General features: G+C 34.9%; 1 protein-coding gene across 1 annotated transcript; it reads left to right on the top strand.

Moving 5' to 3' along the window:
* Positions 1-8,840: 8,840 nt before the first annotated feature.
* On the top strand, positions 8,841-12,486 carry LOC104881467 (ankyrin repeat-containing protein ITN1). Its single transcript, XM_010661822.3, has 5 exons — positions 8,841-9,573; positions 9,664-9,759; positions 10,233-10,340; positions 10,798-11,327; positions 11,629-12,486. The coding sequence occupies exons 1-5, from the start codon at positions 8,991-8,993 to the stop codon at positions 12,331-12,333; spliced, it is 2,022 nt and encodes a 673-aa protein (XP_010660124.1). The 5' UTR covers positions 8,841-8,990; the 3' UTR covers positions 12,334-12,486.
* Positions 12,487-22,049: the final 9,563 nt, after the last annotated feature.

The following is a 22,049-nucleotide window of genomic DNA, read 5'->3' as shown; positions in this document are numbered from 1 at the left end:
AGCAGCCACACTCGACTGAAATATCAGAGACATAGAAGGGAAGTAGCTATTACAACTCTACGTTAAGGAGGGTTGTTGACATATTATTTCAGCATGGGCCCCAGCCTTGAGATAGGAAGAATCATATAATCATGTGCACCTTAAATTTTTTTTTTTTGAGATGTTTGACTTGACTTATCACTTACAAAAACTAATCCTATAAATTTACACTTAAAATAGTTATATTCATCAAAATTCTAAAATTACCCTTTCCTCCTACCTACCATGAAATATTTTTATTTTTCTAATTGATTAATTAACCTCATAGGATGATCTAATTATTCAATTAAATCAATCCAAAGACCTTATTCACTATCCTTTATGCAAATTCACATAATTACCAAAACACTTTTGCATAAAAGTGAACCTAGTGTCAATCCTACCCTTATAAACTATGCCATCAATGTATATGACCAGGAAAACAATGAGGAACCGAGGGTTTGAACCATGGACCTTTAGATCATGTTTAGGTTATCACCACTTTGTTATTAATGATAATAATCGTGATCAACGAAAGAAAGATTCTAAGAAAACCTCGACTGCAACTGTTGCCGAAATAAAAACAGAGGCTAATGTTGCTGAGAAAGCCTTTATATTGGTAGCAGCTACAGATTATGGTGGTAAGTTTTTAAATACTTCTACACCTGTTATTAATAGTGCATGGATAATTGATTCTGGCACTACAAATCATATGACTTTTGATTCTAAACAAGTTTCACTCCTTAGACTTTCCTCACAAAAAAATTGTTTCCATAGCCAATGGTAACACAACCCCAGTCATTGGGGAAGGATCCTTAACTCTTACTGATACTTTGAATTTGGATTATGTTTTAGTTGTTCCATTTTTAGATTACAATCTTTTGTTAGTTTCTCAAATCACTGCAGCCTTATCTTGTATTGTCATTTTTTGGCCTGATTTTGTGTTATTAAAGACATCCAAACAAGACAGATGATTGGTTGTGGTATTAAGCGGTGAAAACTCTATTACTTGGACTTGCAGTCAAAGGATTCAAATAAGTTGCAACAAGCCTTGATGGCAGATGGATCTGAGGGGGAGAAGAAAAAGTCTGAAATTTGGTTGTGGCATCGACGTCTGGGACATGCTTCCTTTGGTTATTTAAAAAAATTGTTTCCTAGTTTGTTTGCAAAGAGTGATATTTCTGGTTTTCGTTGCGATATTTGTGAAATGACTAAAAGCCATCGTGCTTCATTTCCATTAATTTTGAATAAAAGTCCGCTTCCTTTTATGGTTATATATTCTGATGTTTGGGGCCCATCCAAAGTCCCAACTTTGAGTGGCTCATGTTGGTTTGTTATTTTTATTGATGATTGTACCAGAATGACCTGGTTATGCTTGATGAAGACCAAAGATGAAGTGAACTTGTTGTTTAAAAAATTTCATAAAATGATTGAAACTCATAAAATGCAAAGGTTCGGGTTCTGTGTAGCGATAATGGTGGAGAATATCAAAGTTCTGATCTTCAAAAGTATTTGGAAGGACATGACATCATTCATCAGACTACTTGTTCCAATACACCCCAACAAAATGGAGTCACTGAACGGAAAAATTGGCACTTGTTAGAGGTTGTTCGTGCTTTCTTGATAGCAGCAAAAATACTGATATCTTATTGGGGAGAAGCAATCACATCTGCCGCATACTTGATCAATCGGGTACCTTCCAGCTCAATTGACTTCCAAACACCTCTCCAAGCTCTTACTAATGCAGTAGTTGCCCCAACTGTCACAAATCTACCTCCTCGTATTTTTGGTTGCGTGGCATTTGTGCATCTACACAAACACCAATGCACCAAGTTAACTTCCCGTGCATTGCAATGTGTGTTTGTTGGATATGCATTGAACAAAAAGGGATATTGATGTTACCATCCTCCAACTCGACGAATGTTTATTACAATGGATGTGGTGTTTCATGAAGATTCGATGTATTTTTCATCTGAGTCTAAACTTTAGGGGGAGTACCATAAGGAAATTCAGACTCTCAATTATGATTATCATATCTCTAAGGATGATGAATCTGGACAATTTGAACTAGTGAACCAGGAAGCGGGTAAATTGGATATGAGTGGTACAACTCTAGAACCAAGTAGAATGACCACCCAAAAGCTGAAAAAGTGATAGAAGAGGGAAGAGACAATACAATTGAACCATCTGAACAATTTGGGTTTGAAGATGCCTTTATTGAAATACCAAACCAATTTTCGTCTGCTGAGGGTGTTCTTAATTTAGAACCTAATCCATTCATGAAACGGTTACCACACCATCATAATAGAGGTATTCCTAAACCCACATATGAACCTGAATTGTCTACCAAAGTCAAATATCCCATGAGCAACTATGTGTCTAACCATCGTTTGTCTAAATCAAATAAGTCATTTGTAAATCAATTATCTACTGTAGCTATTACTAACAGTGTGCAAGAAGCCTTAGCTGATCCAAGGTGGAAAGCAGCCATGAATGAAGAGATGAAATCATTGCAGAAGAATGAAACATGGGAACTCGTAGAATGTCTACCAGGAAAGAAGCCAGTTGGGTGTCGTTGGATCTATACTATGAAGTACAAGGCAGATGGTAGTATTCAACAATTTAAAGCAAGACTGGTAGCAAAAGGGTACACTTAAACTTATGGAATTGACTACACAGAGACATTTGCACCTATAGCTAAGATCAACACAATTCGAGTATTATTGTCTTTAGCTGTAAACCTAGATTGGCCATTACAACAGTTCGATGTGAAAAATGCCTTTCTGCATGGCGAGTTATTTGAAGAAATATATATGGATCTTCCACCAGGATGCATGGTGTTAGAAAAGTAATGTCAGAAGGTGTGCAAATTGAAGAAGTCATTGTATGGGTTGAAGCAATCCTCGAGAGCATGGTTTGGAAGGTTCACAAAGTCAATGAGAGCTTTTGGCTATCATCAAAGTAACTCAGATCACACTTTGTTCCTGAAAAAACAACATGGTAAGATTACGACACTCATCATATATGTGGATGACATGGTAGTTATAGGAAATGATCCTGAAGAAAGAAAAGCTCTACAGAATTCTCTATCTAGAGAATTCTAAATGAAAGATCTAGGTCATCTGAAATACTTTCTTGGGATTGAAGTTTCTCGATCAAGTGAAGGAATTTTTCTGTCTCAAAGAAAGTATGCCTTAGATCTTTTACAGAATATTGGAATGTCGGGATGTCAACCTATTAATACACCAATAGAAGAAGGTCTGAAATTGTGTGTTGAGCCTAATCAAGTATCAACCGATAAGGGAAGATACCAAAGACTTGTGGGGAGATTAATGTACTTAGCTCATACAAGACTAGATCTTGCTTATGCATTGAGTGTAGTGAGTCAATACATGCATAATCCTGGAGAGCAACATATGAATGCAGTCATGCATATTTTGAGGTATTTGAAGGATGCTCCTGGGAAGGGAATTTTGTTCGGTAAAAATGTTGATCATCAGAGTATAGAAGTATATATTAATGCTAATTGGGCCGGTGTAGTGGATGATAGGCGATCTACATCTGGTTACTTTACCTTTGTAGGTGGTAATCTTGTGACATGGAAAAGTAAGAAGCAGAATGTCGTCGCTCGTTCAAGTGCAGAAGCAGAATTTAGAGGTATGACTCTAGGACTTTGTGAGGCATTACGACTAAGAATCCTCTTATAGGATTTAGGTTACCTATCTAGGCAACCAATCCGATTGTTTTGTGACAATAATGCCGCATGTGACATTGTTCATAATCCAGTACAACATGATCGTATAAAGCATGTCGAGGTGGATAGATTCTTCATTAAGGAAAAGTTGGATGATAAGATTGTGGAATTGCCTAAGATTCGATCAAAAGATCAATTGGCCGATATCCTCACCAAAGCTGTCTCAAGTCAAGTGTTCTCAAAATTTTTAGACAAGTTGGGCATGTGTGACATCTATGCACCAACTTGAGGGGGAGTGTTGGGATATTAGGAATGCTTTCCTTATATCATTATTTCCTTATATCATTCAGTGTTGAGATATTATGAATGTTTAAATATTAGGAAAGTTGAGATATTAGGATATTAGTTGTTTTTTCCTTATATCATTATTTCCTTGTATCATTCTTTCCCATTCTTAGAATGGTGATTACCCTTTATATATACTCTGTACATGAACGAATGAAAGAATGAATGAAAAAACTACCATTTATCAATTTGAAGATCAATTTCATCTTGATCATACCCGATGTCATTTACAACCACATTTGAAGATTCTTGGATAACTTTAGAGCTTTGTTTATAAAGCCCCTATAGGCTTTACTTTTATTGGAATACCCTAGGAAAATACCTAAATTAGACTTAGAATTGAATTTGCCTAGGTTTTCACCACTTTGAGTAAATAACACTCACTATCAAATGTCCTAAAGTACTTAAGGCTAGGTTTTCTCCTAGTCCACAATTCATAAGATGTCTTCTTTATTCTAGGCCTAAGAAAAACCTTATTGGTAGTGTAATAAGCAGTATTAATGACTTCAACCCAAAAATGTATAGGGGTATTGTGCATGTGAAACATGGCTCTTACCAATTCTTGAAGAACTCTATTTTTTCTTTCAACCACTCCATTCTGTTGGGAGTTCTAGGGGTTGAGTTTTCATGTTTAATTCCATTTGAGTCATAAAAGAAATCAATATCTACATTATCAAATTCTCTCTCCCTATCACTCCTAATCCTAACAATTTGATGGCCTATTTCCACCTAAATTCTAGTGCATAAAGACTTCAAGTGCTCAATGGTTTTAGATTTTTCCTTAAGAAAACCTACAAAGGAATAGCTAGAAAAATCATCAACCACAACTAGTACACATCTTTCCCACCTTTACTCTCAATGCACATGGGACCCATAAGATCCATATGGAGAAGGTCTAAAGGCTTAGTGGTACTAATCCCTTGAATCTTTTTTATGTATGGTTTTGACTTGTTTATCTTTCATGCACTCACCACAAAGGGATTTAGGTTGACCATTCAACTTGGGGATACCTTTAACAAGGTCTTTGTTAGCTATGTGGATCAAGTCTCTATAGTTCATGTGACCTAGCCTCCTATGCCACAATTTGGTGACATCAAGCTTAGCTCTACTACAAACTAAGGAGGTTTTGGTACTAAGATTAATTGCATAGAAATTATCCACTATTTTATGCCCTATGAAAAAGATTTCTCTCTTTTCATTCATTACTTCACACATATTTTAGGATAAATTAACCTTAAAGTTGCTATCACAAATCTGGCTAATACTGAGGAGATTAGCTTTGAGTATCTCAACATAAAGGACTCTATCTAGCTTTGGGCAACTAAGGATAGAAATACTACCCTTACCTCTGACATGGGATACACTGCCATCCCCAAGGGTGATGCTTCTTCCATTAAAATCCTTAAGAGGGATAAAAAATGACTTATTACCTGTCATGTGCTTAGAGAATCCATTATCGAGTTACCATGCACTAGGAGTTTTAGCCTTAAGGGCAGTCAAAACAACTTGACAATTAGATCTATCTTTTCTTACCCATACTTATTTTACTTTAGGTGGTGGCTTAGAGGAGCTTTGCTGAGTCTTAGACTTTTGATTATTTTTCTTCATTTTCCCATTGTTTAAAATATTGTTTTTTAGAGAATTAAACTCATTCACTAGCCTATTTAGTTGAGACTCATATCTCTCATGAAATTTTGTGTAACACCTATGATGAGTATGTCTAAACTTCTTACAATGTGTGCAAAGTGAATTAGAAGGTGTCGCTTCCTAGGGTTTTATTCTTTACGTTTTACAAAAACAATATCTCCACTAATAGGAGTTTCAGTCTTGTTAATATACTTTAAACCTCTCTTATCATAGTGGGTTTTGAATTTATTAAAAATTTAATTGAAAACTTTAGTCCTAAGGTGAAAATTTTCATTGTAAAAGAAAAGAATTTTATTTTCTCAATTTCTTGGGTGAGAACATTGTTTCTCTTAAGAAGAGAATGATGTTTAGACTCAAGAAATTGATTTTTCTCAAGATAATTAGTTCTTTTTTCATTAAGCAATTCAATTTTAGCTTTATGAGCATCAAGAATATCATGATTCTTCAAATATTTTTAATTAGATTTTGATACTCGACAACAAGGTTATCAAGGAAAGTAGCATTTTGTTCATTAGTATATTCACATTCACATTCACCATCACTATCACCATCATACACAAAATCAACAAATGCAACAAAATCCCAATAATCATTTTGTTCATACCTTGCATCTTCAAAAGTTGTGGAGTCACTCTCTTTAGAATCAATGTCACTCCAAGAGGCTTGCATTGATTTTTTAATTTCCTTGGGGCTAAGACAGTTAGTAGTAAAATGTTCCAAACCTCCACAATTAAAACATTATATCTTTTTACCCTTGGAGATTCTTTTATCATTTTCTTTAGAAGATCTATTAGTTCATTTCCCCTTTCTAGATTTTTTATTTTTATTAGATTTTCTATTTATTCTCTTGGTTTGCTTAATTCATTTTGCTATATGAGCAAGTTCATCCTAGTTAAATCATTAGGATTTTTAGTTTTTTTTCCCTCATTCTTAAAGGCCTTGAAAGTAGATTCTTTTGGCTTTTGAGAATTAGGAAGGGTCATCTCATAGGTTTAAATGGAACTAACAAGTTCATCAATTCTCATCAAATCAATGTCTTTCCTTTCCTTTATTGCACTGACTTGAGGCCTAAATTTTTTTGGTAAAGACCTTAGTATTTTTCTTACCACTTTATAATCAAGGATTGGTTCTCCAAGATTAAAAGAAGAATGACAATGTCACTCAATTCAGAATAAAATGAAATAGAAGTTCCAATTCTCTTGCATTATAATACTTTCAAATTTACAAGTGAGCATTTGTAACTTAGACACTTTCACAACAGAAATGCCTTCATGAGTGACATGGAAATATCCTAGGCTTCCTTAGCATGAGTACAATTGACTATTTTATGAAACTCATAAGGACTTTCCCCATTAAAAATGCTAAAGAGAGCTCGAGCATTGGCCTAACTTCCATCATTATCTAATTTATCCCATTCTTGTTGGGGTTTTAACTTACTAGTTGATTTCCCATTCACTTCAAGTTTCAATGGGGGTCCCCATCCATATTCCACTAAATTCCAAACCCTTTCAATTTGCATTTTTAGAAAAAATTTTGTTTAGGATTTCCATTGCATAGTCACTCTCATCAAAGTAAGGTGGACTACTTAGAGGAGCCCTAGCTCTTGCTTGTTCCATACTGGACTTGTAGGATCAATAAAAATTTGATTTTTATCCTGCTCTGATACCAATTGAAAAATCTATATCCAGTAGGGTAACACCCAAATGAGGGTAAATTAGTGAATTTAAAAATAAATAAATAAATAGGAAGTTGAATTTTTAACCCAATTTTAACTTGTGAGATATCATAGATAACCATTATAATCAAAATAATCAAAATAATCAAAATGAACAAATAAGTAGGCAATGGACGTAGGAATTTTTGTGTGGAAAACTTGCACACTAACTTTGGAGATAAAAAATCATGGGGTCCATGACTTCAAATCTAAATCTTCTATATGAGATCAAGTTACACAAAATTATCTAACTACTTTACCTTAAAGACTTACTCTCTAGAACCTACAAATTGATCCATGTTCATGACATAACAGTCTCCAATTGCTCCAGTGAATGCATCTTAACCTCGTTGAAGGGATGCAAATCTTCCAACAACCCAAAGATTCAAACCTTGAATCCTTATTTGAGAGATTGGGAATGGTATGACAAGTTTGATTACTCTTAATAAGTGGCCAACACTAAAAGGGTTATAGATGGATTTATATAGGCCTCCAAGCCCTAGGGGATTGGTATAGTGAAGTTTCCAAACTCAATTTGCATGAATTATCCAAAAATATTCTACCATATTTTCGTAGATTTGGGATGAGCACTCGAGCGCACTTACCTACCACTTGAGTGCCTTGATCACTTAAGTGCTGGATAAGTGTTTGAGTAGTCCCAATGCTTGAGCATTGTTTCCACCACTCGAGCATCCCTTGCATTTTCAAAATATTAAATAAAACATTTTTAATTCAATAAAAAATATACCGATCCACTTAACCCTTTTAAACACCTAACTTGCCACAAGTAAAACTTTTTTAGATTTACATATGATTTTCCAGTTGATCGAACAACAACCTTGAATCTTCAATAGAAAGTAAGTCACTATCTAAAAAGATTCTTAAGCCAGAAATTAAAAGGAACAAAATTGCTAACTTATGATGAAGACTCATTGTCCTAACATATACAATTAATCGATAGATTCAACACCAACCTTTCAAGGTACATGGTAGTAGATATCTTAGGACTTATGAAATCAGAAATAAAACCAAGCTCCAAAAGTGAAAGTATTTAGCAAAAACATTGGAGATAAGAAAGAAAGAAAATTACTCAATTCTCTTATTATTTTAAAAACAACATTTCTGAATTGGGAGGTTTGGTGGCAAGTTTCCACGGGGAGGTGTCACAAAATTCATTGAAGCTTTGTGTAAGCATTTGCATCGATGGCCACACCGTAAAAGAGCCAAAATGCCCACACTTTTAAGTAATAAACAAAACAAATATGGATGACAGCCAAAATGCCCACACTAGGCGAGAAACAAAACAAAAATGGATGACTTTTGACTCGTCTACAATCATAAACCCTTCATAAAACTAATATATATTGAAGTGATAATAATGATAATTTATGAAACAAAATTATTTATATGTACTATAAAAATTTTGTGATGATATGAGCTTTTTTTAATGCAGTAGGTGAGAGGTGAAATTATTGTTGAGCAAGCTCTGTATACCATTTGATGTGGACTGGTCTATTCTTTTAGTAATACATATGTAGACTGAAAAGAAGGAGATTCCTAGCAAGCATCCCCATGGATTCTGATTTCCCTTGTCAAAACATGGATACTGATCTTTACATAGCTGCTAAGACTGGGGATACGGACTACTTGCAGAAGCCACATGGCCCCCAGAGTATTCGCTGCCAAGCCACATCCCAGAAACGCAATGCTCTTCACATTGCTGCTAATTTCAAGCGCATAGGCTTTGCTAAAGCTCTTGTTGAGAAGTTTCCAGAGCTTCTGACTAGTGCTGACTTCAAAGGCGACACTCCGCTGCATATCGCCTCGAGAACTGGCTGTAGTGACATTGTTGTGTGCTTTCTTAAAAGTAAAAAGGCCGAGCAAGCACTGGAAATGAAGAATGAGAGGGCTGATACGGCACTGCATGTGGCTGTGAGGAATGGTCATCTTGAGGTGGTGAAACCGTTGGTTCAAGAAAATTCTATGTTGTTGGACCTGGTTAATAATCATAAAGAGTCCCCCTTGTATTTGGCTGTGGAAAGGGGGTTTTTCAAGATTGCTAACTTTCTGTTGGAAGAAAAAAGTTCTGTTTGTTCCTGTGAGGGCACGAAAGGGATGACCGCTTTACATGCAGCTGTGATTCGTACCCATAAAGGTCCAAATCTTTCTATGCATAAAAGTTTATGTTCATGCTTGCTTTTGTATACTTAAAAGATTTCTTCGATTCTTCCTAATTAACTTGTAGGTCCTGAGCTGGGTAAACCCATACCCGAGCTGTCTGTAAATGGACTTGGACTGCATCTACGAGGAGTATGGTTTCCAGGAACACAATCCAATGTTGGTTAGTAGGAGTATATCTGAAATCTTCATTTCTAATGTTAATTTATTTTACTTTTTCAAGTTTAATTTGGGCATGCAAAGGGCGTCCAGTGATAATTCTTGTGACAAAAAAAAAAAAAAAAACAAGTCTTCAGGCATTTGGGTGTTGACTTTCTAAGACCCAAGTTTTACCACCATGCCTGGAGAGAAAAATGAGGAAGAAACTGAAGAAAAGAAATTAAGTAGATGAAAAATATCACCTTTCATTATTTCCTTGTTTGGTATGAAGTTTAAAAAATTATTTCAACAAATATTTCTTCTGAATATGGACCACTTTTGGGAAAAGACTTTGCTTTAATTTTCTTTCTTTCCTTTTCCTTTTTTCAATCCCTTATGCAAGATGAACAAACTAAAAGGCAAGCCTTTGTTTTTTTGGCCTTTTTTGTTATTTTTATGGGGATATCACTGATTTTAGTTTGTTATATCATGCTGCAGGCCAAGAAGTTCCAGAATTATCTCTAGAAAAACTTCGCCGTGTGGTTACTAACTTTTTCTTTAGGGTACGAGGACACTTCAAAGGAAAACAATTGAATGATGAAATTGGTAAATTCCTCTGCTTTAATAAGACTCCTTTTGTCCCTTTTTTAAAGTTAATTAAGCTAAAGTAAGAAGATCCTGTGCCCTTTTCATTCTTGTTTACTAAGAAGTTGGATTTTTTCCTTTTTCCTTTTTACTGCAAAAAGCTTATGAGTGGAGAGTTCTCTCCATTCTCACCCTATTTGAACACCCATTCCTATATAAGAAAAAAGAAAGGACCTTCAACCCATACAACTGATTAAGCCATGTGTTTATTTATCAAGATGTATGAGGATTTTCCTTTTTTTTGGAAATGAAGGGGATCATTATTGAGGACATTTTTAAGCTTCAAATATGGGGGAAAGGGTGTTTTGGTCGCCTTTTCCATTTCTCTTGACAGATTTTTGGTGAGGTATGAAATGCTATTTAAGTAGATTCTTCCACTTCTTTTTAAGATTTCTAACCTTCTTCTCCCAATGTATAGATATTATGGAAGTACTATTTGAAATGAAGAAGGATGTGATAAAAAAGGCAGATGAATTTGGGTGGACCCCTCTTCACTATGCTGCCCACTTGGGTCACCTCGAAGCAACTGAGAAGTTACTGAAGTATGACAAATCTGTTGCTGGCTTATTGGATGTAGAACACAGTTGTGCTCTCCACATTGCAGCCAAAGAGGGCCACACTAATGTAATGGAACAGATTATCACATGTCTTCCAGATGTTTATGATTTGATTGACAACAAAGGGCGCACAATTCTTCATGTTGCAGCTCAATATGGAAACGCTAGAGTCGTTAAGTATATCCTGAAGAAGCCAAACTTGGAAAGTATCATAAATGAGCCAGATAAGGAAGGTAACACACCACTTCATCTAGCTGCCATTTATGGACATTACGGGGTTGTGATTATGTTGGCTGCAGACGATAGAGTGGACAAAAGGGCAATGAACAACGAGTATTTGAAGACTATTGACATTGTCCAGTCAAATATGGATATTGGAGAAATAATCAAGGTACGTTACTGTAAAGTTTGAGACAAATTTTAATTAGACATGGTGAGGCTTCTCATATCTCTCTGAAGATATTTGATGCAGAAAGATCATGTTGAATGATTATAGCCATTCAATCTGTTAAGCGATTACTTAAAACAGAGGAAAAAAAAAAAAGTATCTGAAATGGATGGCTAATATTATTCAATGTGTTTGATGTCCTCTTTAAGAGCTAGCCACTAGATTTTGTTCAATGGTTGATTCAAAGTTTTTCCCTTAGCTTTGCTTTACAAGTTCATTCTAATTCCTTTCAAATTACTGCCAGTATTGGATCATGAGGAAGTTGGAGCATGCTGGTGGTCGACAAAGTTTACACCGGTTGGTCATTAGAGAAAAGGCATATATGCAAAATGGTGACAATGAAGGATACCAGGAAAATGCAAATATGTGGACTGATAACAATGGACATCAAAAGACCAGTGATGGCATATATCGTAGTGCTAGCGAGACCAGTACTCAGAGCAGTGATGGCGCGTCTCGTACTGCTAGCAATATGAGTATACTTCTTGATAGGAACAGAGAAATCATGAAAGAAAAGCAACTTCGATCTCATCGTCTCAAGGACATTTCCAACACCCATTTATTGGTCGCGACGCTCATAGCAACTGTCACTTTTGCAGCAGGCTTTACTCTACCTGGTGGGTACAATGATGAAGGCCCCGACAAAGGTAAAGCAGTTCTCTCAACAAAGATAGCCTTCAAGGCCTTCTTGTTGTCAGATGGTATAGCTTTCTATTGCTCAACTGCAGCAGTGTTTCTCCACTTTTTTGCTTCACTGGAACGAAGCTATCATCTGCTTCTACGTTTCATAAAATTTTCAGCCATACTCACATACGTTTCCATCCTAGGAATGGTGATAGCATTTACTTCTGGCATTTATTTGGTGCTACCCAGTTCCTCAGAGCTTTCAACCTCTGCATTTGTGCTTGGGTGTCTGTTCCTGACCTTTTACATCTTTGGGGTTCTGTAGAAGTGGCTTTGTAGGATTCACCTCTGAGTTATCTACTCTTCTGTCTTAATGAATTCAGTCTGTTAAAAAGACATGTAAAATAATATTGATGTATGGGAATTTGATTTGTGCATGGCTTGTTAATTTGGAAGAGGGGTGTGGGTGATTTATGCATGGCTTGTTTCTTCTGTAACTTCAACAGTTTGTACTGAAGTAGATTAGTCATATTTCCAGAATAACCAAAGACTACCTTGAACTTGATTAGGGGACTTCATTGAACGATCTATATGAATTTCGTGAATTTTGAATCGGTTACGAGCCAATATGAAGAGGTTTTAGGGAAAAGACTACCAAGCCATGGATCACCCTGATATGATACAGTGGAGAATCACAAGGTTAGACCCTCGTAGGAGGCTAGGATGCTTTTTCATTCCATCAGTAGATAGAGAAAAATATATACCAATTCTAATATCTACAAAAAAATCTATTGTAATTAATTGCACTCAATCCTTTGATTTGTTAATTATGTATCTAATAGTATATCCAAAGTCACTACAACAAAAAAGGAGATAATGACGGTTGTTTCAATGACTTTTTAAAAAAAAATTTCATTATCTTTAATTAATATGATAAATAATGACTTTGCAATTTAAATATCTATTTTATGAAGTCAATTCTTTGACAAAATCATCCTATCCTTTCCCTTATATGTAAATATTAAAAAGCAAATTGCTATTAATTTTATTTTCCCACTCGTTCTCAAATTAAATATCTACTTTGTGAAAGAGACCATAACTCTTTTAAATAGTCATCTTTATAAAGATGATTCTTTCAAAACGTCATCCTATTCTTTTGCTATTGATTTTATTTCCCCTCAAAGACTTGCTCCTTAACTCTTCTAAATAGTCATTTTTATAAAAATGATTCTTTGAAAAAGTCATCTTACTCTTCCATACGTATGTATGTATATGTATGTATATGTGTGTATCTTCCATACGTATCTAAATAGTCATATATATATATATATGTGTGTGTGTGTGTGTTAGGAAGTGTTCACATGCGATGCAGGTGAGGTAATATGAAAACAAATCCAATAAAAAAAATTGAATATGTGAATTTATTCTTTTAAAATCCTTGTATGAAACTAAGAAGAGATTCAAAGTCAAATAATCAAACTAGACATAAAAAAAGGAAAAAAAAATGATTGGGTTGAAATATAAATAGAAAGGAAAAAGGACTGCGATGAAATATAAATAATGTTACATTTTTCCATTCCAAAAATCTTAGATGGTAAAATTCTTTTTAAAATCAATTTTTCTAAGTTAGGCAAAATAAATGTCACCTTAGCAATGATATGTACCAAATTTTATTTAAACCCGTTATCTATTGTTAATTTAAATTCATTGCAATTTAGGGACAACAAAATGTAACTTTTACTTGTCCTAATTTTATGAAAAGTAGATGAATATTAAAAAAAAAAAATTGGATTATTTATTCAAACATACTTTTTATTTTTATGTTTTCCTTGTCAATTTCCTTTAATTTTATCAATTTATTTACATAAGGAAAAACTATATGTTTCTGGAATGTAATACAAAGTCATAACAACAAGAACCATGAGCAAATAAAAAGACAAATATCTTAGTAAGAATAAAAATTGTTTTTGATCTCTCAAATATACTTGATATTTCATTCTCAAATTGTTAAATGTAGTTATTTTTAATTCATTTTAGTATAGTGGTTGGTATTTAAAAAAAACAAACAAACAAAAATTATGAGAAAATTCTAGTTATCCCAAAGTGAAGATCCAACTAAACTAAAAATGAAAAAAAAAAAAAAAATCTTGAAAAACACTTACCTCAACTTCAATTAAAATAAGGAACTTTACTTTTCCTATTATAAGATTTAAGTTGTGAATATTGGTTAAAGATAAAATTTAAAAGAAACAAAATAAGACAAATTAAAAGAATGTGTAAAAATACTAAATTTATAGCATAAATAAGAATCTCTAATTCCTATAGACATTGGATTATAAAATAAGGAACTGTAGTTTCCAATTATTATAGATATTGGATTATAAAACAAAAAACTATATTGTCCAATTCCTATGCATATTATTGGACATTGAATTATAAAATAAGGAAATGCATTTAGCTCTAGAATGGTAATTTATATTAAAAAAAATATGGATTTTATTTTTTAGAGAGTTCTAATTATTCTAAAATTAAGATCCAATAAGACAAAAAATGAAGAAAAACATACTCTAGAAACATTTACCCAAATTTCAATTGAAACAATTAACTTTATTTTTTTTATTAAAAGATTTAACTTGTGAATACTTGTCTAAAAATAATAAAAATTAAAAGTATTTACAAAAATACTAAATTTATATAATAAGTAGCAAACTTCAATTCTAATAAACATTGAATTATAAAATAAAGAATTAAAATTCATTACAAAAAAAATGTATACTTGAAAACTAAATTTAGTTACCTCTCAAATTTACCAATTACCTTAAATTTCAATTTTCTTCCAACTCACATCCAACAAACTCCTCAAAGAATTGAGTATTGTTTTAAAAAGGTCAAAATCATAAAAATAAAATTCAACAAAGTAATCAAATTATTCTCATAAGTAACACAAACATTTAAGTAAAATCATTCAGAACACTAAATAAAAACTCACCAAATAGTACTTCATTCAAATTGGGAGTGCCAATTTACAAAAACTTCTTAATTCTCTTCAAAGAGGAAAAGGTTATGAGAAATTTAAAAAGTTTTCAAACTTTAGAAATGAAAAGTGAAACTGTCATCATAAGAAATTTGAAGAGTGAAGGGGTAATTCTTAATTGTTGGTTAGATAATGTATTAATTATAATATTTTATAATGTTATAGGGTGATTTTAAAGGGAATAATTAATAGATTTTGGTAACATTAAATATTAATAAATTTTGTGATTGATATTAATGGATGAATACGTTTTGTAACATTAAATATTAATAGGTTGTAATTAAAACTTCTTTTAGAATTATAATGTACAAGAAAGTTCTAGATTCAATTAAGCTAAAAATGAAAAAGGAAAAAAACCTTAAGAAATAAGACTAATTTCAATTTAAAACTACTAACTTCATTTTCTTTTCAGTAAAACCTTTAAGTTCTAAATACTTATAAAAAAATATAATTAGAAAAATTAAAAGTATTTACAAAAATACTAAATTTCTAGAGTAAGTAACAAATTTTGATCCCAATAAAAAAAAAAAATCAGGATTCATTAAAAAAAAAAGGTATACTCTAATACTAAATTGGATTACCTCTCAAATGTACCAAACACCTTGAATTCTAATATTTCCCTAATAAACATGTAAGCAAAATCATCAAAAACACTAATGGCAACAACAGTTGATCTAATTGTGTTCACAAAAAACCCAATGAGTGCTAAAATAATAAATAAATAACATTCACAACGAACAAAAATGCAATGAATTAAAAATATGGGAAATGATAAAAATCAAAATGTTAAAATCCAATAACCCAAATGATTAATAACACGAGATAGAATCACAATAAATTAGAACACAAATAATTGATATACATAGATACCATCAATGCGATAAATTACTTAGATAAGAGTTGTAAATTCATTAAAAAAAAATATTTATCAGAGATTTATTTGACCAATTCTCTAAAACTATTTGGATTTAAATCACAGTCAACATCTTCAATTGTCAACTCCACAAACACAATTCATTCTCTTTAAACAAATAGGGGATAAACAACAATCTCCTTTCACCAATAAGCATGTTATGATTCATTAGTTTCCAAAATACAAAAGGAAAACATATCTGAATGTAGAGTATCACCACTATCCAAACCAACCCTCCATATTGCTTTTATGAAACACAATAACAGTTTATTCATTCAAACTAAATTAACAGAGGAAAAGAAATTCATAGAAAATGTGCCTTCAGTATGGGTTCCAAGTAAGAATTGACAACAATTTCACCAAAAATTATGACAACAAACGTGTCACCCCTATGAATGTGAAAATACAACCACGCCTCCCGAAACCACCACACAAACTGTTTGTTCTTTTCATGAACACCTTCTTTGCCACCATTGTCATTCTTAGCTTTCCCCAAAACATTACATTTCATTGAAACTCTCTCTTGTCCCTAACATAACACTTTCATCAATCCAAACCTTCCAGAACCATGACCATAACTCTAGACATAGTCTTGAATCGACTGCCATTTGTGGCGAAGAGGAATATTAAGATGGCAATTTTGCAAAGAAAAATCTAAAAGCTTGAAGAAGAAGCTGTTGTGACCATGGAGAGGAGAAAATGATAGAAAAGGCTTATGTGGGCATTGAAAATATGGGGCTTAGGCACATCATCAAGAGTCAAAGAATATTATAGGTTCTAAAGAGAATAAAATGTATAATGTCATTTGATACTAATAGATTATGATAATAGAATACATTTTGTAACATTAAATATTAATATATTGTTATTAATAAATTGATGAGAAGTATTTTTAGAATTAAAAGGAGTTGTCAGATATTTTTGGAATGAAAAAATTGACAAACACCTCACATTTTTAATAGTAGTATATATTTAAAAAAGAAGAAGTTATCAATCTTATTTTCCCACCAAAGATGTGTTCCCAAACCTCCTCCTATTGAAGATGTGCTCTCAAACCTTCCCCTATTAAAGATGTGCTCTCAAACCTTCCCGTATTGAAGATGTGCTCTCAAACCTTCCCCCAAGATGTGTGCTCTTAAACCTCCTGAGATTAAACCATAGTGGCAACCTTATCATTTTACTTAGAGGAACTTATGTTGAAAGAAATAGGTGATCAATATCTTTCTTTCTTGATATATATTTTAAATGCTTTTTTTTTTCTTTAATTTTTATTTTTATTCATTAGTTTCCATTTTTCGTTTATGAGAATATGAAAACAAAAAAAAAAACCAATTTCTTTCAAAATTAATTTTCAAAACTCCAATTCTTAAATTTAATTTTTAAAACTCCGATTTTCAATTAATTTTCAAAACCCCAATTTCTTTCAAAATTAATTTTCAAAACTCCAATTCTTAAAACTAACTTTCAAAACTCCAATTCTCAATTAATTTTCAAAACTCCAATTTCTTTCAAATTTAATTTCCAAAATTCCAATTCTTAAATTTAATTTTCCAAAATTCTAATTTTTAAATTTAATTTTCAAAACTCCAATTTTCAAATAATTTTTCAAAATTACAATTTTCAATGCTTGAGTGATCATAGCACATTGAGGATTTTGATGCAACGATTTTCTTTGCTTAATTGTTATATCCCTTTGCGACATTGGCATGCTGATGATATTGATCGATCTTGCTCTTGCCTTGATTATCCTACTCACTTTGACATGTATGTTCACTTTGCTGCATCTCTTATTTGTCTTAGTGTTGATTATCTTTCTTGTATGTTATCTTGATTATATTTGAGCATGCTATCCTTGTTGCTAGTCATTGTGATTGTCATATTTTCGTTTGGCTTGTGTATGGACATGGATGATATATTTGCGCTCTGCTTGATTGCTTGTTGCATAACTAATCTTCTCCTATGTGATTGTATGTTGCTTGTCTGTGTGGATCGCACATCTATCCCCTTACCTCCAACCCTTTGGTTTCGGTCATTTCCTTCATTTCGGTTCTTATATTTGCAAGTGTGAGGCCTTGTGTGTACTTGTTTCTATGACCGAGCTAGTGGTTAGGAGTAAGGTATAGTGATGGGCTATATTGATGTTTAGGAGCATTCTTGAGGAGGCCGACACATTGATTGGAGTCTGATCTTTGAAGACCTGAATAGCCTAGAGCTGGTTTCATGGATATTTGTGTGACTAATGTGTTTCTTTTTCTACTTTATCTTCATAGGTTTTTCGGATGCACCTGCACCACTCACTATGCACTTTAGTTGACTACTGAGTGCTGAGAGTTGTGAGAGCTTTCACTATAGCAAAACCCCTTACGATGTCGAGGTAGTGCATGTGTAGAGGTGATGACCACCTTGCATGGAAGCGCCTCGTCTTTTCAAAGGCGTGCAGAGGGTTGCATACTGTTGAAGGGTATGATCGCTTCTGCTAGGGATCCTTTAAAGTCCATCTTTTTTTTTTTTTAGAGCCACCTTGACCTTATAGGTTGAGCCTTCGATTATTCGATCAGAATTTCCTTTCCTACACGTGGGTGCATCTATGGGCCTTCAGAGCCGGGTCAGTAGTGATAAATTTAGTTACCTTCATAGTAGTCTCTTATATATTTGCTCAGAATTAGATATAAGTTTGAATACTTCCAGGTTACCTTCCTGCATAGTTGATAGACACTCCTTGTAGAGTTTCCCTTACACAATATCTTATCTAGTATTTCCACTATTGTAGGTGTATTGATACGTTTGATCTGGGTTTAACTTCTTAGATCAGAGTTAAAGGTAGATTGATCAGAGTATCAGACCAGTTAGATCAGATAGATATGGATTCGTAGGTGGTTACATTTGATCAGTTCGTTGCTGCTATGGCTTCGATCCAGGAGGCCATAACTAGTCTTGATCAAAGGATGGATGGGTAGCAAACCCAAAAGGTTCCAGTTTAGGAGAGTGTGCAGTATGATCCCACTATTCTGCCACCTCTCCCACTTGGTCAGATAGTTTCACAACCTATATCATTTACTTTATAGAGTCAGACTGAGGTTGCCTTGCCTCCTGTCATAGTGCCTACCCCGATCTCAGAGGACCCACATGCTCGTATGGATAGACTTGAGTAGAGGATGAGACAGATGAAGACTTCAGATGGAGCTATTACTTAGGAGGATTTTAATGGAGCACCAGTGGCCAGTTTATCGACAAAGTTTAGGATGTCTAAGATTGAGAAATACACGGACATTGGCTTTCCTTGCATCCATTTGAGGCTTTACAGTACGGTTATGAGGGCCCATGGATTGGATGAGGCCCAGATGGTTATGTTTTTTCCTATATCCCTGAGTGGTGTGGCACAACGTTGGTTTGCTTCATTGGATGTATCACGCCGCCGAACTTGGGATGATTTGGCCCAGAAGTTCTTGAGACAGTTTGCATTTAACATTGTCATTGATGTTTCGATGAGAGAGTTAGAGGCTTTGAGATAGAGGCTAGATGAGTCGATCACCTCATTTATCTCTCGCTAAAGAGAGAAGATTTCACAGGTTATTGATCATCCTTCGGAGAATGATCAGATTAGTATGATCATGAGGAGCTTGCAGCCTTGATTTGCTAGGCACTTGATGGGATTTTCTCATACGGATTTTGGATCTTTGGTACATGATTTATATGGTATAGAGGAGGACATAACTAGAGGATTATGGTCGAGTCTTCCCCTACTGACTCTTAGGGAAAGCAGCCTTTAGGAGGACAAAGATTAGAAGATGTGAGTGCTATCAGTTCAACAGGGTTGAGACCTCCTAGACGCTATCAGACAGTTGGGCAGCCTTCTGGATTCTACTACCCACCACCACCTCATGTTCAGTATAGGCCACCTATTTCCTCCAAACCTATGACTCCTACTTATCTACATCTGGTCTCACAACCTGTTTTTGCTGCACATGTCATAGAGAGACCTCCTACTTTATACCCTCAGCCACGAGCCCCACAGACTATTATTTCTTTTGTACAAAGGTCGACACAACAGTTCTCCCAACTAGGTATGCCTTTGAGCCGAGCTTTCTAAAAGCTCATGGAGGGTGGTTTGTTGACTCAGTTAGCTCCTCGGCATATACCTCAACTCATGCCACCTCGCTTCAGGATGGATTTACATTGTTCTTACCATCAGGGTCTAGGGCATGACACGGACCATTGCACTACTTTGAGGCACGCCATCGAGGACTTGATAGATCAGGGTTTGGTTCATTGGGTTAGCCAAGTGTAACCACTAACCCTCTGCTAGCTTATACTTCACATGCAGTCTCTCTGCTAGCCAACGGTATACATTTCATGGATTTCACTAAGCCATATGATCATATCCACATGCTGAGTTGGGATGAGTCAGTGCTAGAGCCTATAGTAGTAGATGGGATTTATGAGGTAGGTAGAATGACCTTGGGCCCATGGATGCCCACACTATTCAGGTTGGTTCTCGATGTGACATCAGTATAGTTGACTATAGTCGAGCCATTGATTTTTCCATGTTATAGTGTTCAGACTTCGTTTGTTTTGATTCCAGACGTTGATGAGGTACATACTCCATATGTTGATGATGTTCATACTCCAGATATACAATATGTTATTCACAGAGGTAGGGTAGTATGACAGCAACCCTTCACAACCGCTAGACCCTTGGAGGGTGCAGCCTCTCATGAGAAGGTCAGGAGAGATGATGATGATATTCTGATATAGTTGTAGAGTACCCAGACTTGTATATCTATTTGGAGCTTATTGGCATCTTCTAGCACTCATAAAGATGCATTGATTTGAGCCTTGAGTTAGATTAGAGTCGAGACTACCACTATTCTCGAGGGGTTGATTCACATTATGACAGTTGGCAGAGCCACTTGCATTATATTTTTAGATGATGATTTGCCACCCGAGGGTTCAGACCATACATGTCCTCTATACATCTCAGTTGGTTTTTCAGGCCACCAAGTCCCATATGTCATTTTGGACGATGGCCCAACCCTGAACGTCTGTCCCTTAGCTTATGTCATTGCCCTCGGCTATGCGTCCTCAAACTTTGGTCCCTCTACTCAGAAATTCAGAGCATATGATAGCATTAAGAGGAAGGTCATGGGCACTTTGGAGATCGAGCTATTGATAGGTCCGACTACATTTCCTACTCTATTCCAGGTTTTGAGGATTTCTACATCTTTTAACCTACTATTGGCCGACCTTGGATTCATAGAGCTGGGGCCATTCCTTCTTCCCTTCATCAGAAGGTGAAGTTCATTCATGATGGCCAAGTCATCACGGTGTGGTCTATTGGAGATATGTTTGCTTCTTCCAAGCCAGTGCTTCAGATTAGTCACAATGAGGATGATTTGTTTTTTACTGGGTTCATATTTGATGAGGTGTAAACTCTGGAGATTGAGGATTTTTGTAGGGACTTTGTGGCTATGTCATTTGATTAGCATGGTAGTACAGTGGTGCTTGACATGATGAGGAGCATGTCTTTTCTGCCGAGCATGGGATTAGGGCGATGTCAGCATGAGCCCAATGAGCTTATAACTATCGTTGATCGTGATGTACCATTTGGATTTGAGTTTATTCCTACTGAGGCCGATTATTGATATATGGTGTGATTGCGCAAGGAGAGAGTGAGAGCCCGATTGACTCACACACCATTTGACTATCCTATTTGCTCATACAACATGAGCTTGGCGGACTACTTTGTGAGGGCACCGGAGCCATAGACGCATTCAAGTGGGATTATTGATGGATTCAACACTGTTGAGGAGGCTGAGCTTCAGCGTCTTGTCCATTAGCTACGGTTGAGTGATGGAGCTCCTGGCACTTCTGCTTCTACATTAGCCACCCCATCATCTCCAGATCATATGAGCCTCATGACACTCTATTTCTAGGATGAGGTCGACGAGCATGGGACATTTGCTGAGATTAGGGACATGGTGGATGGAGTTGTTCCACACGACAGGTACATTGATGAGATGCTCGCGATGAGTATGAGTCAGATTGATGGGATAGTCCAACCTGAGTTTGCTTCTCCATTTGATCTATTTGGGGT

Source organism: Vitis vinifera, chromosome 14 (assembly GCF_030704535.1).
Source record: "Vitis vinifera cultivar Pinot Noir 40024 chromosome 14, ASM3070453v1".
Lineage (NCBI taxonomy): Eukaryota > Viridiplantae > Streptophyta > Magnoliopsida > Vitales > Vitaceae > Vitis > Vitis vinifera.
Note: the sequence above shows the minus strand (reverse complement) of the source record. Positions and strands in the feature narration are given on the sequence as shown.

Excerpts from the sequence above, each read along its gene's own strand:
- LOC104881467 (XM_010661822.3), top strand. The coding sequence starts at position 8,991 with ATGGATTCTGATTTCCCTTGTCAAAACATGGATACTGATCTTTACATA. Across the intron at positions 9,574-9,663 it reads TGTGATTCGTACCCATAAAG|GTCCTGAGCTGGGTAAACCC; the intron begins GTCCAAATCTTT and ends ATTAACTTGTAG. Across the intron at positions 10,341-10,797 it reads ACAATTGAATGATGAAATTG|ATATTATGGAAGTACTATTT; the intron begins GTAAATTCCTCT and ends CCCAATGTATAG.